This window comes from Chaetodon auriga, chromosome 15 (genome assembly GCF_051107435.1).
Source record: "Chaetodon auriga isolate fChaAug3 chromosome 15, fChaAug3.hap1, whole genome shotgun sequence".
NCBI classification, from domain to species: Eukaryota; Metazoa; Chordata; class Actinopteri; order Chaetodontiformes; family Chaetodontidae; genus Chaetodon; species Chaetodon auriga.
This window is the reverse complement of record NC_135088.1, coordinates 7,885,246-7,905,644: the sequence shown is the minus strand read 5'-3', so window position 1 is coordinate 7,905,644 and position 20,399 is coordinate 7,885,246. Positions and strand designations below refer to the sequence as shown.

General features: G+C 39.9%; 1 protein-coding gene across 1 annotated transcript in view; it reads left to right on the top strand.

Moving 5' to 3' along the window:
- The window catches only part of gabrb2b (gamma-aminobutyric acid type A receptor subunit beta2b), a 59,904-nt gene extending 53,933 nt beyond the window's left edge, over positions 1 to 5,971 (top strand). The window contains exons 9-10 of the mRNA XM_076750113.1: positions 717 to 857; positions 964 to 5,971. Of these exons, the coding sequence (XP_076606228.1) occupies positions 717 to 857; positions 964 to 1,311 (489 nt within the window). The 3' untranslated portion in view covers positions 1,312 to 5,971. The remainder of the gene's footprint in view (positions 1 to 716; positions 858 to 963) is intronic.
- The last annotated feature ends 14,428 nt before the right edge of the window (positions 5,972 to 20,399 follow it).

Below are 20,399 nucleotides of genomic sequence, written 5' to 3'. Positions count from 1 at the left end.
ACTTTTAGTTTCATTGAGAAAGGACTGATGTTCCCTTCCCATTCTCCTCATGAGCTCCCTTGTGCTCACATTAGCAGCAGTTTCCTTTGCTCTAGATTCACAGAATCAAACATCTTCTTTACTTTGCAATGGAATTTTTATTTAATTATTCATGAAGCCGTCCAAAGAGCTCAGCATAATTACTTGCAAAGAAAAGAAATGTCACCACTTCAAATGGAGGGTTGACCTAATGTTTCTTGCCTTCACTGTGCCAAGTAAAGCCAGCCTACATAAGCTTGTACCATCTCTGTTTGAATGTGACATGTTGCCAGCTGAAACAGAGGAAAATAAGGCCTCTGAGCCACTTGGTTCTTTGTTTTGAAAGAGGTTCACATTCCCATGTTGTGCTCCCAGCTGACATGGACCAAATGCTTGCTAGCAGAGATGCAAAATGGCCATCCTTAACTTGGCTGCGCACAAACATGCGGATAGCAGTTGAATACAAAACAATGTTTAGAACTGAGCAGAAAAATGGTTGCATTAGTATCTTGTAACATCAAGTGAAGGCAAAGGAAATCCACTGATAACAAGAGAAATACTTGAGTTACTTGTGAACACAAGGATTTCATTATTTTATAAAATATGCATTGATGCCAACTTATACCCGCCTACATAAACAAAACCCCTCCACTACTTTTCAGCTGCTAAGTAACCATGGCGATTCTATCTGCTTGCAGTGGCTGGTGGGGAACGTAGTTGGCAGAGACGATACTCTGTATGCAAGAATGAAACAAAGGGATCTTGACGGCCATGACTCGATGTGGGAACCAATCTTTGTGGATGACGCAGCAATTGGACTTGGCGACCAAAAGAATAAGGTAACCAAAAACTTATTTTAATAATGTAAAAAGTGTGATTTATTGGAGAAAAACATGTTGCAAGATATTAATACCTGAGACAAACTTGACTTTTTTCCTTGGGTAGATGGACCCACATGAAAACATCCTTTTGGGCACTCTGGATATCAAGAACGACATGGGCGTCTCAGAGCTCGCTCTGGGTCTCAATGACCCACGAAATACCATGCTGACATACGACAGCTCGACTCTACAGTACCGCAAACCAGGACTGGCCAGGCACAACTTTGGCCGAAACACACTGGAGTGCCACATGGCTCAGAAGAAGAGCCGACTACGGAGGCGCGCTTCGCAGCTAAAGATCACCATCCCAGACTTGACTGATGTAAACTCTATTGACAAGTGGTCGAGGATGATCTTCCCAACTGTCTTTTCCTTCTTCAACATTGTTTACTGGCTCTACTATGTCAATTAAAAGAAAAAAAAAAAAAAAAGGACGTTAGTGAGGGCAAGAACAAACAGCAAAATATGTCGCTCATTTCTTGTTTGTATATGGGTTGTTTCATTTTTTTATGTGATCTTGTAAAACTGGACTGAATTCCTACATTCAGGACTAGATCCGTCATATCTTGGAATACCACATTTGCTGGCTAACACGTGAAAACCTTATAGAGGAGAGATTACAAACATATAAGGTGCCTGTTCCTGAGGAATTGTTTAAAATTTTACATATGTTGTGAATTGTGTATCTTGACATTTATTTTTCAAATGTTTGTTTGCATTTTTTTTATGTTTCTATCATGTTACAGTTACAGAATACATAATTCATTGCCAACTTTCATATCAGTTCGACACAAATTGACAAGTTGACATATTTAATACTTTCACTGACACAACCTAAAAGTGCTGAAGCAACTTCAGGTCAACAGGATTTTCTATGATTAATTCTGTCCAAGAAACAACATGTATTGTTAGTAGAATTAATTTCATACTAATATAAAAAAGGGCCTGAAATTCACAATTTACAATATCATGTATCAACCTTTTTCTACTTTAATATATTGGGAGAACTATATCATTTATTTCTGAGCCTTTTCTCACTTCAAAACCTTTTTAATGCGGTATCATTAAGTAATATCAACTAAGATCATTACAAAGCTTCCAGGTTTTAACTCAGATTGCATTCAAGAAGCCTGTTGAAGGTCACAGATGGATGCAAATAAACGTAAAGCTGATACAGAGTCAAACTGTTCAAAGAGAGTACAGAACAAAAAGATTCAGAGCAATTTCTAAGAAAGAAAATGTAAAATATTTGTCTTCAGCCAAATTGGATTATTTATATCTTCTTGTAATTAGTAAAAGTGGATTTTACTCCAAAGCACAAATACATGGTATGGAGGTCTTTGGGGTGGACTGTTTTTGATGAAAGTAGTTTAGTTTTTAAGTAAGTGTATTGTAAATATCACCTGTATAGCAGCTATTGGAAGGACAGTACAGCCTGCAAAATTCCAGTTTCAGCTCTCTATTCTCACTTTTTTGGATTCATATTAACAATACTGATCAAAAAGTCTTCAGAGCTGCTGACAGGCACTTTATTAGCTATGATTACTCTATCAAGGTTCAAAAAGAACACATGGCGAAACTGAAAGGACTCCACCGAAACCCCAGGACGCATAAAAAGCACAAAAATCATCAAATATCAGCTTTTGAAAGCATCATTTCAATATCAGTTTTTAATGGAGATTATTTTTCTTTTTGTTGCCAGTGGGTTTATATACTGTCTCCCAAACCAGATTATTATAATTATTCTAAGTTTAAAACCTCTTAATCATGTATTGTTTCCAGATTGAAAAATGGGTTAACAGTCATAAAGGACATAGCCGTAAGTCCAAAATGAACTTATTACAAATAATTACAGATTATTTACCAATGATGCTGTGCTTTTGACTGTATGTACACAAGATAGATTTTATAAAAGATTTTGCACACAATTTCTTAAAAGCCATAGAGGCTGTACCGTAGTTCTTCTAATACCTGGTGCTTATGGGGGCTGTCTTAAGAAGGAACTTTATTAATATGGCCATGATCACACTTTATGTCTCAGTTACAGCAAGGTTCAAACATAAAAAATACAACTAGGGCTGCAATACACAAGAGTGTAAGATCCCCCTCACCACAGATTTGCCACACTCTTTGTAGAAATGAGCTCTGGTGTTAATGGCCTCTTCTTCTCTGCACACACAAAGTACCAACTCATTCATCAAAGACTGAAATGTGGAATTCGAGTTGGAGGAGCCCACGTAAAAAAGCTGCCACAGAAAGGAAGCGAAGGCAACTCCAAATATCTTTCAGAAATGAGAAATAGTAACTAGAGCCTTTGTCTCCTTTGTCTCACGTGCTTCTCTTGCGTTAACCTAAAACAACGGAGATCTAATTTACTCACACTTAACCATTCGTACTCTAATTGTTTACTTAAAATGTAGCCACATACAGTTATGTCTCACTGCATGCTCTGTATAGTAGTAACACCTTGATATTCTGTTGTTGATCACTTTCTCCTTCCTCACTGAATTGTTTCATTTCATTTGTGCTTTTTGTGTTTAACTCAACTCACAAATGAGCATACATATACGTATAAGTCTGTAATTCAGTTATAAAGAGTATGTCTGATTGGTATTGCAAATATTGATGATGATATTGATAGTATTTACATTTTTCTATAAAGCATTTATGTAACAGTTGCGGCTGTTGGAGAATGACACGGTGTTGCGTTTTCACAAGCACTGCCCAAAAACTGAAATGTGAACTCCGGCTGAGCGTTGTGCATAGTTCTAACTTACAATAAAGTCCAGTTCAGTCTGAACTGTGGACTTTCACCTCACTGGTGTTTACATGTTACTCATCAAAATGAACCATGTTCACATTGTGTTGATCTAGGTGTTGAAAAGTGCACAAACTAAGTAAATTGTTATGGTTTTTTTTGTTTGTTTGTTTTTTTTTTTGGTAGTTCTGGTGATTATGTCAACAAAATTCTTCCTATATTTCTTGTTTTTAATATACCTTTCTCTCAAACAGATTTATTTATTTTGTAAGTGTAAAAGAAACTACAAATATGTGAAGGAATCCAGATGGATTCTGACTTCTATTAGAAAACTGATTATTGGCTTTGTAAATTTTCCTATAGATGACTATGAGTTGAACTCAAATTTGGGATCATGTCCCCAAAAAAAACCTATTTAAATAAAATATGTATATATCAGATAGTATATTATTAATCAGCAATTGGAACATATTATTCCTGTAAATAATTACTTATGAGCTCAAAAGAGTAAATACAAAAGACATTTTCAATATCATTTCTACTGTAATGTTACGAGAATGCAAAGGCTGGTGTGAAACAATGTAAATAGTCTGTTTTACAGTGTCACTTGATCACTTTTTTTGTTGATTTTTGCTCTATTTGTAAAAGCACATTTCTTTGGTTTTGCCAAAATGTAACATGTATTCATGAATGTAGTTGATATTCTTTTGCAGCATGTATTTGCTGTAATGTGTCAGCAAAAGTACAACAATTGTACCAACCAATGTTTTCAAACAGACACACACACACACACACACACACACACACACACACACACAAAGGGTCAAGTGACAACGAGGCTAGTGACGCCTTTGCATCAGCCCTAAAGTCAACCATCTCAGGTCAGCACAATTCACACTACCGACAACTAACTACAACTTTAAACTCAAGAATTGTACTGAAAGAAAAGTACCTTTGTGAGTTTTTTTCATGTTTTCTCTGCAATTTGTTTGCTTTCTCTGTTTAACACAAATCCCGTAATACTGTATAAAGTACACACTTAACAGTACTAACAGTCTTACACCTTTTTCAGCATTGGCAGACTCTAAACACCATAGACATTAAGGTACTAAATCCACCTCAGCCATAGACAAGTCTCAACCCACCCAATACGACTAGATTTCTTAATCTTCAGAGCAATGCTGTGTGTGGTATGATGTGGTGTATTTGAGTGTGAGAGTGTATCGTGGATGTATGTCGGCCAGACAGTAATGTGTTTCCAAAGCACACCGACAACTGGCAAGAAAGGTCTGCTTCATGAGTTCTACACTTTGAATACGTGTTTGTACTTCACAGCGCTTTTTTGTTTCATATATTTTTATACTTCTATACTCCTGTATAAAAAAAAACAGCAAACACTGTTGTTTGGCAAAACCTTGTAAATCCAATTTTGCCAATTTTCACATTTATACGATACAGAATGATTACATTGTCCTACGGGGACTGTGAAAACTCAACGGCATGTATGCTTACAAACTCCTTTCATGGTCCCTTGTGTAAAGTTTCAAAAAATACATGGTCGGACAAGGTTTGAAATGGCTTTTTTTCTTCACTCCTGGAAAGTTAAAAGGTCCAGTTTGTAGGATTTAGCGGGATCTATTGGCAGAAGACTCATACTACTGCTTAATCACCCGAACATATAAATCATTGTGCTTTCATTACCTTAGAAGGAGCTCTTCGTAGCTACAGAGGTCATCCTTCACGGAGTCCCCCATGTTGCACCGCCATGTTTCTATAGTAGCAAACAATGGTCAAACCTTACACTGACTCTAGAGAGCGCCTTTCGCGTTTTTCATGTTTTTACTGGCCACCATAGGTTCTCCTACATGCTTAGAAGAGGAGGGTGAGGTGAGGGGGGCTCATTTGGTAGCAATCTGCAACCTCACTAAATCCTACACACTGGTTTTTTGAAGGTTTCTTGGAAATGCAAGGTTTTATCAGACAGCAGAGTCTTCTCTGGAGAGCAAGGACAGCCTGACATCCTAAAAGCCTAAATGACACATCTTGGTGACAGTGTATGTTTGCACACACTCACAGAAGAAGCCTTAGCCTCCTGCTGCCCTGGACTTCACTCCAAGGAGCATCAATCCTTCTTACCCTCTCAACACCCTCCACCTTGAAAACTCCTTGTATGTGCCACTCACGAGAACATTCCCAGAAGCCCAGAGCTGTACCCCTCTCAAAGATAAGCCCTGTAAAAGTCAGTGTCTGTCTTTACTATGAAAAACCTATGGAAATGAATACATTGTCAATAAATATTGTATACAGTTCTAAACCTGTGAGTGTTCATTCTTGCACTAGTTTGGAGGAAAGAGGAACCTGAGAAGAAAGGAAGTATTTTTTGATTAATGGGACTTCACACCAAACATGTTTACCAGTTTATTCAAATTCTTTGCTAAAATTTTGTTTATGCAGGCATGTGAGGACATTTATATTCAACATTTGTTGCTCACCAAAAAACCCCAATCAGACCAGATTTACGCACCCATGATAACAACTCATATCTTATCATGCCAGAATGAACTTTGCATAATACAATTTGGGTTTCATTTGCACAACAGGTACAAACAACATGACACTTAAAGCTATCAGCGAAGTTACTCAGACCTCAATCCTCAAGTCCACCATTTTTTTTTTCAGGTACACTTTTATGTGATTTGGAGATTTAATACTGATGGCCAAAGTTTGCTTTGAGACAACTTTATTTCAAAGTTCAGTAGGTACAAGGTCACTTTTAGACTCGCCGGCAGTGTAAATTTTCCAATCCACTGCTCATGCATTTGCATTTCAATTTCAAGGCTTCACATCCCAGAGATCAGTAATACACATTAAAACAGTGAGGGAAATAATGCTTATCTGGAGTTGAAAGATGCTGCTACTGCTATAATAATATCAGCGCACTCCCATTGGTCTCACTCTGACAGAAAGTTTCAGCTCATTGTCACCATAAAAACAGCTGTGTAGATCATCTGCGCAAGAAGGTTATTACGACCATTATTTACGTCTTTTATGATGCGGCAACCTCTAGTGGCTGTATTAATTATGGCAGGAGCGAAGCGAAGGAGGAAGTCAGGTGACGTAAAAAGAGCAAGGCAGTCTGCATATGGAGGAAGATGGGATGGACGAACACTTCGACCCAGGAGGCCATTGTTCATGTCCCATGTGAAGCCAAATGTCAGCACTCATCAGTAACAGTAACGTACTTCTTTTAATCCATCTTCTTATCTTAAACCTAACCAAGAAGTGTCATTGCCTAAACCAAAGCAAGCTGTGACCGATGGAGATTAACAATGGTGATATACAGAATTTTGGAAACAGTCATATACTGTATGTCGTTTTGGGAGTCGACCTATTCAGTAGTTTAAGTTTTATGGTGATGATGAGACCAGCTTTCTAACTCGTCGCATGTTAACAGTTCAAACAAATAAAAACTAGTTCTGCTCTTAATAATTTAGCCACACAGCAGATCAACTCTAAGCTGATCTTTATTTTAGCTGAAAGTTTTGAACAAAGCTATTTGCAAATTCCAAGACATGCACTGAATCAGAGGCAGCCCATGTCTCCCTGCAACACAGTCATTTCAGTACCGAGGCCTGTCTGTGCTGGACCATTGGGGCAGGACCCTCAACACAGTCCTCTTAAACATATCGCAGGAAGAGGGAAACAAAAATAGTTACAGCAAACCCATAATCCCCTTTTTATGTTTAATGAGAGAATCTAAAGCATCAGTCAGAGTGGAAACTGGCTGTAGCAGGCCAATAAATATGCTTCAAGGAACACTTAAAGATGCACTGCCACAGTTTCCATGAGAATTATGTCCTTATTGGATGATTCCATGCTTTGTGATTTACATTGGCAATGATCAGTGTGCCCTTTGTGTAGCAAAGCACAAACTAAGGAGTAGACTGCAGTGGTGGATTAGTGTGAAGCATCTTTTCTTTATGTCAATCAGCTTAAGTTGCCTACTGTTAATCATAGCTTATTTGCCATAACTATCATCTTTCTCTAACCATTCTGTAGTTGCCTCAGACAAATAATAAATTAGAGAAAATTTGTCATTGAATGTAGTCCAGGGTTTTTGCAGATTTGTCCAACAATTATAATAAAATTCTGTCTGGGGATAGGGTTGACTGGGAAGGAGTTAAGATATCATAAAATAGTTGCTCTTCACAAGGAAGCAATTCAAAAGTGGTTACTCATGGTAAAAGATGACAAACATATAATAACTATTTCAGTGGAGTTCACAGATTCAACGCATCAAGGCTGAAGCTCAGTTTTTAGTAAAAGAGTTTTTTCATAATTGGTAAAAATGACTGTACTCCAAGCTTTAAGCCCCATGTCAACAGTAGATTACTGTCAATATCAGCTGCCTTTGTATAGTACTCAAGGATGACTGTTGGACGCTAAACAGTCAGTGTGCATTGTACAACCAAGAGGCCTTACAGCTCGGTTCATCAAATCTCTGAGAATAACATCATACCGCAGCTGCCTTTTCAAGATCTTAAGATGGAACAGCAATTATTTACAACTTATTTTCACTCAAAATAGCCTCTTTTCTGTTCTTGTCCTCCATATCTTACATGCACAGTGAGCCTTAGCTCCTGAAAAGTTGCTCACTGGTGCTGGAATTGTAGGTGGTCAAAGCATCCTCACTCCAAGTCATATGGACGTGGTCAAAGATTCCCAGTATGTGGAGCTGATGCAACACTTTGGCCCCAAAAAGTGCCGTGTGCGGTCTGTCCTTTGGTGATCTTGTGGTAAAAGAGTCAGTCAGGCATTCCCAGAACTTCCCTGGTTTAAATTCAGATACTAACATGAAGGTGTTAATCAGAGGATGTGGTTTCTGGAGGACAGCCGTCACTAGGGACCACTGATATGAAGCGGCGCCACATGACGGCACACTCTAAAATATCTGACAGAGCGTCGCTTCTGCAGAAATAATGCTGGGATCAATGAGATGCCACAAAAAAAAAACCGCAGTGCCCCTGGGCAAAGCGCCGAAGCGGTCCAAAGTTTCAGTGGAAGCTGTTTGTTGGCAGATATTGTGCCATCTCCAACTCATAATGTGCGTGCTCAAAATGCATAAGCAGCACAGTGTAAGCCAGCATAATCAAACGAATCTGCATCCCATGGCAACAAAGATCTTTTCAATTTTGCATTGCCTTTTTCATACGAGCACTGTGTGATGCTGAGATTTGAAACTGAGCCACGGTGGTGTAGAAATAGAGCTCTGGTGGCTCCGGATAGGAGGACATGAGTCATGACACAGAACTGTAGGCAGGCCTGGCATTAAAACAAAGACATTAGAGTCTAATGGAAAAAGCTCCTTTTCATCTTTCACCCACAACACCCTTTTTGGTCACCAGCGTGTGTGTGTGTGTGTGTGTGTGTTTGCGTAACCCATGTGGTCTTTTTTTTTTTTTTTAAATCATCCAGTGTTTCAGATTGAGCTGACAAAGGGAAGCAGTGTTTGCTCAGCCAAGATATCATACCAGTATTATTTAAAGGGGTGACTCATCTATGAAAATACTTAGATGAGAAGCCGGAAGTGTGTTTAATTGTGTGTGTGTATGTGTGTATTTGCCTACATAAAAGCCTACTTTTCACTTTCATAATTGACTTGTGGGAATCATGTTTGACACTGCTGAAGATTAAAGTCTTTGCTCTACCAACACTCGGTCGCAGCATCACTGATAAATTAGTGCTGTACCTTCCAGTGTAGCAGCCTTAATCACAGGTAGCTTCCAGGGACTCACACAGATACACAGGAAAATCAGCAACAGAATCAGTGGGTTAGTCTGGCAGCAGTGCCTTTAATGGTACATCCAGAAGTTTCCCGTAGCCACAAACATGTGGTTTGAAGCCTTCCTGTCTGGCAAATAAGTCCCCTGTTGTTTCTACTTTGAATCCTCTCAAGTCTTTGTTCCAACACCGTTTCCTTACAGGTTTTTGGTTGATGACACAAGTCACTTGAAGAGGTGGGGTAAAGCTAACTGTATGAACTTAGATTACTCACTCCATAATGTCCGGTCAAAAACACGCAGACGCAGAAACAAGGTAACATAGCCGATGTGACAAGGCCTAAACCATTTCTCTGAGCAGAGTACTGTAACATTAAAACTTAATTTGGTGAGCGAAGACCTTGCCTACCAAAGCAATCGAGCAGAGCTGTTTTTCTGTCAGCGAGGCAGAACGAGGTTGACAGATTAAAGCTTTACTTTTGTTAGTGTGCTTTGTTAATTTATTTTCTCATCTCACGAAACTTCAAGAAACATCTTTAATTTCTCTGTCTCAGCCTCTCACCGCCTGTATGTGTGTGTCCCTAGTTAATTAGGAGGCATATATGTTAATGGGACGCTGCTAGCAGACTAATTAAGATTCTGATTAGAGCGCAGATACTGTCAGCCAGTCCCGATGTGTATGCCCGTGTGATTGTGTGTGCCTATATGTGTGTCTTGCTGCTGGCTCACTAGTTGCGGAAATCACCCTGATTCGAACATGCACTGGATGAAGAGATTACACGAGGTACTGTGCCTGTTCTCCGCGTTGGAAATGAGACAGATTCTTAGCTACAATGGTGAATTACCATTTTAGATATATATATTTAAAAAAAAACATGGAGCTTCATTAACAAGCTTAGCAAGAGAATGGGGAATTGGATTTTTTGAGTAGGAAGTAGCTGCAGCCAGGGTGCAAAAATCTTGATTTGAGCTTGCACAAGACCACAGGCTGAATTTACGGGAGTAATCTTCTGTCTTCTCTCGCCGTCTGTGTGTGTCTCTCTGTCCTTTTTGTTTGTGACTGTGCTTCAGTCCGTCTGTTTTTGCTACTTCGTTATGTTACATGGTGTCCCTTTGAAGCATGCACGCTACAGTGTGCAGGCATGTTGCGTTTCTTCCTCCTGGAAGAAAATCAAAGAGTTTTCCCTCATGTTGTACATCCAGCGTAGTCTCAATATTAATGAATGCACACAGAAGGATTCATAATGTATTTCAGGATCTGTATAAATGACTCTCTCCACATAAATATTTCTGGTGATGTTGTTATTGTATATGCATGTGAGACAAGTCCACATATAAAACCAAGGTTCAATTAAATTACATTTTCAGTTCAGCTATTTATACACCACCAAATCACAACAGACGTTGTCTTGGGATACTTTGCATATAGAGCAGATCAGGACCACACTGTTAATCTACAGAGGCCCAACAATCCCCCCCACGAGCAAGCGCTTGGCAACAGTGGTGAGAGCAAACCTCCTTTTAACGGGAGAAACCTCAAGCAGAACCAGGCTCTGGGTGGGTGGATTTGTGGCCACAGGAACAAGTGGCAGACCATCTTTACAGTGTTAATACAAAGCCTTTTTTTTTAGTCAGACTTGCCAAATGCCAGCAGCGTCCACCATCACTGTCCACCATCACCAGCCTTGTGGCAAAAAAGTTTGACCTGTTGGCTGCAGCTCACTTGACGTTGGAGCAGCCCATTTGATTGGGGGTTACACTGTCCTAAAATCATCATCACTAACCTGCAATTAACTCATTCATCTCACCTGGTTTCTCCACCCATCTCCTCACCTGCAGCTTATTCCCTCATTGGGCCCTCAGTACACTGGTCCAGTTTCATTCCTTCCCTGGCAGGTTGCCTTGTGTGGTTTAACTACCTTGCCAGGGTTATTGCTTCTTGTTTTCCCTGACCTGCCCGTTTGACCCCTTTGCCTGATTCCTGGACACTGGATTTCCCTGCCTACCCCCCATCAGAGGTGTTTACCTGTTTGCCTCATCTCCCAGTTCCAGTACATGCTCCACTATCTAACGGGCCACTCTATTTATTCAACCCTTAAGCCATAGCACCCAAGAGAAAATATTTGCACTCACTACCCAATCAGGGGGTTGCGCACACACACAGCATCCGACCGCAATACAGTGCCAGTGCATGCATCGCTCATCTCTCTTTTTCACTCAAACACCTTGAGAATTATCCTGCAATCTCTGTCCACCATCCAGGAGAAAACTACTTCATCATATCTGTTTGCAAGCCTTGCATCTCCACCGCCTCGCCTGTGTTACCGATGGACTCCCGCGAGTCCTGCTTCCTCTGCCTGAGTTGGTGGCATCTGGCTGTTGCCGACTCCTGCGCCGCCTGTCTCACGCACACCCAGGAGGAGCGTGAGCGGTGGCTGCACTTCTCCTAATCTCCTAATCCTAATCAGTATATATATATTCTATAATACATTTGTGAATCCTTCTGTGCAATATGCTATATTGAGACTTATCTGACTCTACAGATTAACAATGTAAAATTCTATAAAAAAAAAAAAAAAATCTAATTTAAAAATAAGCATTTGGTATGATCACATTGAATCACACCCTTTAATCTGCACTCCTGTGATTGGCTGAAAAGGAAGAAGCCATTTGACTGACTGACAAGAAATATGTGCGTGTGCATCAGAAATACATTTGTGAACCTTTTTTCTAATATGTGGACTTATCTTACATTTATACACGATGAGCATTTTTGTGTGCATTGAAAGATGTTTACGTGGAGACGCATAAATATAAATCACAAAATACATTAGTGAATCCTCCTGCGTGCATTCATTAATATTAAGACTGATCTGACTCCATGGCATAGCAACACTGTATTGACAACAGCTAAAAAAAAGTCAAATTAACAATTCCTTTTGTCTGCCTGTCTTTCTTCCTCCCAGTTTCACTTCATGTGAGTCATGCTCTGTCTCCATTCCTCCATTCTTCCCCTCTGTTTATTTCCTTTCAACACTCTTTTCATCCTCCTCTCCCAGCTTCCTTGTTACATCACTATTTTTCTATTTGCTGATGGCTTAACTCCAGTTTCCTATCTCCAGCATTGCACACATGCTGTGACATGTGGATTGCACAGAGGAAACGAGAATCCAGCATCTGTAGGTTGTAAGAAAGAGTGATGCTCCTCTGGTGCTGGCAGCTCCCGTGCACAGAGAAAGGAGACACTATGTGCTTTCACAAATGACTCACTCATACAGTGTGCACATTCATGATTGATGTGAACATTGATGTATGTACTGAAGAATGAACTGCACAGATTAGATTAATTCATAACAGGGAGAGGTATTTTGCTTGAAGTCTCTTTAATTGTATGTACTGAGCTTCACTAATCACCGAAGAAGGAACTAGAAACATTCATGTAGGGTGTTGCAGCGGCTGCACTTAATGATTTGTTGTGTGGACGGATCACTTGAAGTGAGATTTATGTTTGTCAAAGACTGAAATGCTCTGAACTCCCTCCACACATGTATTTAGGTATACATAAAAGATCCCTGTCTGACAGGTTTTTGTAGAAAATAAGTCTGCTCATCACATTAAAATCCTTAAAATGCAATGCAAATCATTTTCATTTGACAAGCTTAACTGCTGGAAACAAGATGTCTCCTACAAACCGTTTGTGATGTCACAAATCACGCTCGTAGGACCGCCTCGTCAAAATCTGATTTTCAGGCAGTTTCGAGAAAATGTACATTTTCAGGAATGAATGTGAAAACAGTGTCAAACTGTGCGCATGCATGATTCTGCATAGTGAAGCTCTAAAAGTCAACAGTTGGAACAAAAAGAAGAACACACACTTGACCTGGGGGGACTTATGTCTTTGGTTATGGTGTGCAAGTTGCAAAGGTTAAGGGCAAATTTTAGAGCATCACAGTAGAACATTATACAGCCAGAGCCACGGGTGAAAATTAATAAAAACGATGATGCACATATGGTGGCCATAAACCATTTACGATGGATTAATGTTGTGACCAGCAGTTATTTGTGGCTTTAACCGCTGAATTAAAAGAGGATTTTGTGATGTTGTTGTTATATTGCCCCTTATATTGCTCTTTGTTTCAGGACTGCTGCTTTGGGAGCCTACATGCCACTATGTAATTGAACGAGTTACCATGTTAAAATGTGGACACAAATGATTCATTTCAGGATATGAATTGCTGATACCTGCCATGGTCCTTACCATACAGTAATACGTAGTATTATTTTTCAAGTGACAAATGATTAAATGCCGATCCTCTTTCTAAATTCTATAGCCTTTCAGCATGTTTGAAGTAAAAATCATCTATTTCAAAGACAGTATCAGAAAACTGGGCGACTGCAGTGATGCTACAGAGAACGATCTGTGTCATGAATACAATACATGCCTGGACACATGCACAGACATGCAGCACCACGTGAGAAATGGGCTGGTTTAGATGAAATACATTATCAGAGGCAGACGTGTGTGCGTGTGTGTGTGTGCGTGCCATTAGTCATGAGCCATCAGAGCAAACCTTTTACCTATCCTCTAAAAATGTGCACCACAGCTCTGACAGTTTGGTGGATGAAAGACAACAATTTAGAGCAGACCTGCCATAACCTCTGACGTCCTTGTGTGTGAGGTGCAGAATTACAATGAGTGAAGATAAAACACTTTAAATTTGTTTTGCCGGGGAAGAGAAAGCACATTTGCTAGACGCATTGCTCTGGTCCTAAAATGAGCATAGCCTGTTGTAAGAAATTGTTCTGCAATTATCAGTCAAAATCCAAATAAACACTGCTAATCGTGTAGGTTTGGATGATTACTTCACTCGGTGGATTGCCAGGATTTGTCACCTCAAATCAATTCTGATTTTAAAAACAGAATGTTTGGATCATGTTTTTTGTATTTTCTATAGTTGAAATGACCGCTTTACTTAAACCTGAACTTGAAAATTGAACGTGATGTGTTTGAGCCACAGAACGCAGATCAAAGGTGCTTTGAGTACACAAGCAGATCAAGAGCAAATCTCCAATAATCCCACCAAAATTTCTCCTTGATGGCGACTGACATAAACTCTGTTGTGCCTCACAGCAAGTGACCCAAATACAAAAGGGGCGCAGGTGAGGAAAAACAAGGCCTCACAAAAACACAGCCATCTCACACACTGAGCATAACCTTCCAGGCAACATTTTTCATATAGAAGCTAGAAACCTCCCACTGTCTCTTCTCTAATCGTTACACACCCTCACATGGGAGCAGACACATCCAGTTCTTTCTAGCCTTCCAGCAGCAGGTTCCTTCTGTCTAATTCCACTCATGAAACTGGGTTGAAGTCATGCTGTCTGTCACCGGGTGGCCTTTGCAGCCATTTGAAATCCTCTGCTCGTAGCCATGCCACTCATCTCCTCCTCTCACTTATCGAAAAAGCCACTTCTCACCTCAAATTGGCAGAAGCATAACCAATAGATGATGAAAACAAGACTTCTTATGGACCTCATTGCCAGTATGAATTTAAATAAGGTGTAATCTGATGTGCTCTAATGATTCAGACTGCAGTGAAAGCCAAGCAACAGGCCATTTTCTACATGATAGATGTACCCATTTGGTATATCCTTTTAGGAATGGATACCAGTAACCAAAGCCAAATGCCTATTTACCTACCAAGGATTAGAGGTCAAAGCACAAACACACAAACACAAACACACACACACACACACACACACACACACACACACACAGGCGTATGCACCCGCATACAACCACACAAAATGGTCTTTCCGGTTCACTGGTTCCACAAAGCTTTGGACCCCCTTTGCTGTCTTCATCATGCATATTAATCACATGCCCTTTGATGTTAAACATTTATAGTGCGAGCATAAATGTTACAGCGTGCTTGGTTTTATATACGTGCTGCCGACCATGAAAGATTGTTGCTTTGGGTTTATGTAAATGAGTAACTCCCAACGAAGCAAAGACAGAAAGAGAGGTGCATATAGAGAAAAAGAGTTAAATGTTCCCCGATGAGCATGTGCACAGAAGCGAGGGCGATGACGGGACGAAATGTGCAGTGCAGGCCGATGCGTTTCAGGTTCACTATGTCCAGATTTTTGCTTTTGTTCAATTTGACATGCAAAACTATATATTTTTGACATGTGAGGACATCAAAGCATGATCCAATAAGGTGCATTGTTCATCTGTGTTTCTATGTGGCCTGGACTAATTATTCTTGAGGCTAAACCTACATTTTCAGGGTCAGGTAACCCAGCAGTGCTAATTAGAGAAAGGTACGGGTAATTAACAGCACAGTTGCTAGCAGCTATTTTGAATTCTGAAGAGCTGGGGATGGAAATTGTTACTATTACTGTGTACATAGTTTTTCCGATCGCATAAGTGTAGAGCATTTTACATGAATACCACATAAGCTGTATTTTGTAACAAAATAACTCTAGGAGAAGAAGAAGCTTTAATCACCTGCCCTTTTCTCACAATAAATGAATGATGTGCAATAACTGGTGTGCCATCGATGGTCTGACAATACTTTCATAACCTTTAGAGACATGTGTATGCGCGCCGCACACACACAAACACACGCATCAGACGATTAAACATAACTCAAGTTCGTAACATCCAGTTGTTTGATCTCTATACAGCTTCCTAAATTCAATAGCAGTTGAACATTTTAAGTCATTCACTTAAGAACTCCACAGTTTGACTCCACAAACAGAAGTCTGTTTGATAAAGCATGTGCATTTTGACTTTAAAGCTCAACATTTCTAACAGAAAAAACAGAAAGAAACACAGACACACAGGAGTGCACGAGGCTGTCCAGACTGTTTCTCACATCATCTCGCCATCTGCTAAATTCACCCACACAAACAGACACCTTCAGGATCAGTGCACCCGCATTTCTCAGGTGTATGCCAGCAAATGCCATCGGCAGGATCTGTGAAGCATGAGTGAGGCATGTCTTATACACAGAGAACTACAGCATGTCAATCTGGCATATGCTCAATCAAACCACTGTATTTAAACTGAAGTTAGTCGTACTGTGAGGTAAAGTTTGACAGGAATTTGATTGTATTGCTAAGATGTTGTGTTTGCTATGATACACTTGAATTTAAAAACACCTGAGTGAGTTCTAATGGTTTTACTCATTAAGAGATGGTCAAAAAAAATGGTTATTTTTTAGTATTTCATTGAGTCAAGTACCATATTTGACTATTTTTTTTACTTATGTTATCAGTCAAAATACATGTACATCAAAGGCCTTCACAAATGTAATGATGGGATCAACTATTTATATGTGGAAAGCTATTGGTTTCTAATGGGCATGAGGTCAGATGCCTAATCATGGGCGTTAGGTATCTTCTCTGTCTATTATAATTCCATAAAAAAAAATGCATCGGTACCTTTATGGTGGCTACAATATCTAAATTTGAGTTCTGCTGTCTGACAAAAAGTCAAGAGAAAAGGTTAGAAACCAAAGGGATTCTGTATTTTCTGTGAAATAATACTTGATGCACTGCAGGTTCAATGTTAGAAAGGAAAAATAAATAGACAAATTATATTCTGTTCACATTCAGGCTGCCACAGACTTCTCTAACAACACCTATTTTTTGAGATGTAATATTTTTTTAGAATATGCGGAATCAGTACGGGTCACGAAATGCAATATAAGCCGGTATATGAGACACTCATCAAAACTGGAGACGCCCTGTTTACAACCCTCTGTCACTTGTTAAAAAAAAAAAAAAAATGTGTTTGGTTAGCCCTGCGGTGGAATCACAACAACAGAAGTTAACCTGTCTTTCACCAGTACAGATATGAAGGAATGAGTTTTTTATTAGTTGACAGTCACCATAATGGAATGTCAAGCTTGTCACCAGTGATGATAGAGAGGTCGCGAAATGTATTCAAAAATAAGTTGGCGTCAAATTGACTTTCACAGCGCGTGCAGTATGTTTATTCGGCTCTTCTGTGGACAAATAATGAGTTTGGGTTACTACTACACAGATGCAGGAAACACTCTGGAGTGTTTGATGATTATCATCACTGCATCTGTACTGTGGTTATTCATGTCCAGACATTCACAGGGCAATTTAGGACAGATAGTAATTTAGTGCACCAGCATGCCCAGATGATGGCATGCCACCAATATCTACACTGAAAACACATCACAGACTCTGATGGTATTCATCAAATGCTCATGGCCAAGAATAAAAAAAAAAGACCAAAAAATAGCACAGATGGAAAATTGGATACAACCTTCCAAACCCCCCCCCTCCTCCAGCTCTGCTTTCTAAAAGAGACGTCAGTGATGTTATCATCACTTGGGTACAGTATACAGTATGAAAACCCATGGCGCACTGAGAGGATGAGGTCATCATTTAACATGACCTCCACTTCCTGTGAGTAGCATGTGCAGAGGAAGAGAGGCGCTGTGAAACCCACACAGTGGGCTGCGTATGCCAGGTGGATCCCACAGGGTGCCCTAGCTGTGCACAAATGTTGTATAATTACGTGTTAATGTGCCTGTGTGGATAGGAAAGACAAGTGGAGGAAGAAGCTGAACCGAACAGACTGGACTGTCTGTCTGTCAAAGCCAAGAAAACGGCACATTAGCCACATTAGCACTAAATTATATGGCTCGAGATGTCCGAAATAGCTCCACTTCCATTTAACAGCACATGAGCACCAGGCAGCCTCATTTACACAACATTAACAGTATAAAAAGGGACATAAGTTCTTGGAAAGACAGAAGAAGAGGGACATTTTGTGGCTTTTGCGATGGTTTAAAGACTGTTGATGAATATCTTAACCAAATTATCTCCTTGATAAACTGCTGTTATAAAGAATAGAGTGTGAGTGGCCAGCTTGGAATAAAAAAAAAAAAAATCTTATGTTTAGTAAGTTTAAGTTTAGTGAACAAACTGGATTCAATAGGATAATCGGCAAATATAGACATCAGACACACATGCATTCTTGTTTGTCCTTAATCTTCCGATGCGTTTGATGCCAAGTATTGAACATACCAGAAAGTCTATAATTATAAAATCCTTTTTCCATGCCAGAAATATATTTCAGTAAGTTAGGCTCTCTGTGCCGTTGATTGATTTCTTTTCGGAGGGCTCCAGGAAAATGAAAAACTGCACAAAAGAGGAACATTTGTGTGGGAGAACAGGTCTTCAATCTCTTTGCATTTGGAGGGATTTTAGGATCTGAAGGAATAATACAAAAGGCACAGTCAACACATAGACAAATATGATTATTTTCAGTCTGGTGTTGCGCGGTAACATATGAATGAGGACATCTGAAATATTTCTGAGCTGCTTTTCATGGACGTTCTTGCAAACACTCTCAAAAGACAAAAGAAACCATTTAAATAAGTTAACAAAAATAGACAATACGGCGTGCGAGCTTGTGATGGCAAGACGTTTTTCGGTTTCTGTGAAAAATTGCACCCATGTCTTCTTAAAAGGCATGATCCTCTTAGTGTGCATTTCATGCTTCTATAAAGAGCCTTCACAATGTTCATTTACATACAGTAGGTGATTTATGTCAGCGTTACACATACCGTACATACATGCATACTTGCAGTATATACAGCCTGCTAAGGTTTACCTTTGACAGGAAAGTGATGTGCCCACCGGGAACGTCCTTGCAAGAACGACTGCTTCCTAAAGTCCATTAAAATAGAAAATGCGTTTATGTTCAAGTGATAAAGACCTAAACTAGCCATAGCAATTATGGCAGGGGCAAAGGAGGAAGTCTGGTGATGTATTATTAAGCAATAAAGTCCACATGGAGGAGGTCTGGCATGACCATGACCCTAACACTCCCTAATCATTCAAAGACATAAATCAAGCCTTTGTTGTTGTAACCATGACCAAAAAGATCTCTTTTTCTTATCGACTGTCATTTAACCCAAACCATGACCTTTCCCTAAACTTAACCAAACCTTAACGATACCATTTACCCATCGTAAAACGGAATTTATTTTCCAACAGTGATTTCTAACAGCTTGGGAAAAACCTGACAAATGATGTCCTGGTGATGGTGGCGTCAGATCAGAAGAAGCTTTTCTGAAGGGCATGGACAAACAATGTGTTTTGTCATTTAATCTGGTGGTGCCCACTAGAAAAGAGTTGGAATGTGTTACTGTATGTCCAAGGTGTGAGGGGTCTGCAGGGACCTTATTTTCTGTTGCATCCTGCTCTGTGATGGATGTGCAGAGAACAAGCACAGTGATTGCTGTGTAAAGGTGCTTCAACAGCCGCTGTGGCAGGTTGAACTTCCTGAGCTGGCACAGCAAGTACATCCTCTGCTGGGCCTTTTTTTAATGACGGAGTCAATGTCGGTCTTCAGGTCCTGGGAGACTGTTATTCCCAGAAAGATGAAGGTTCCCACTGCAGGCACAATACGGTGGAGTATGGTAATGGGGGACAGTGTTGGGGGGCTCCACCTCCCCCTCAAGGAGAAAGCTACAAACATTGATCAACCTTTCAAATCTACACCGGGCGAATATCTGATCGTCAAAAGACTGATTCCTTTAAACCATTTTTTCTTTGAATGAACGTGGTGGGTGTGCGGTGCTCATTTGCATATTTATACAGAAAAATGGCCAATTTAGAGTGGAATTTTATGGCATAGCATGTCGCCTCAGTTTCAGTCAACTAGGTTCTATGCTGCTATCTATATACAAGGAGACATAAAAGAAATGCATAAAAATACTTTCAGCGCTTTAATCAAGAATCCTTGATGTAACAGTCTGGCATGTTGTGTTGCTTGTGGGGTATTTTTAACATCTCACTGCTTGTTGGAATAGGCCACATTCCAGATGCCAGTAACTGTGGTATGTTCCCTTAAACCTGCACAGCACAGCCGCTCCATTATTAAAAGCATTCATAAATGCATTGATGTGA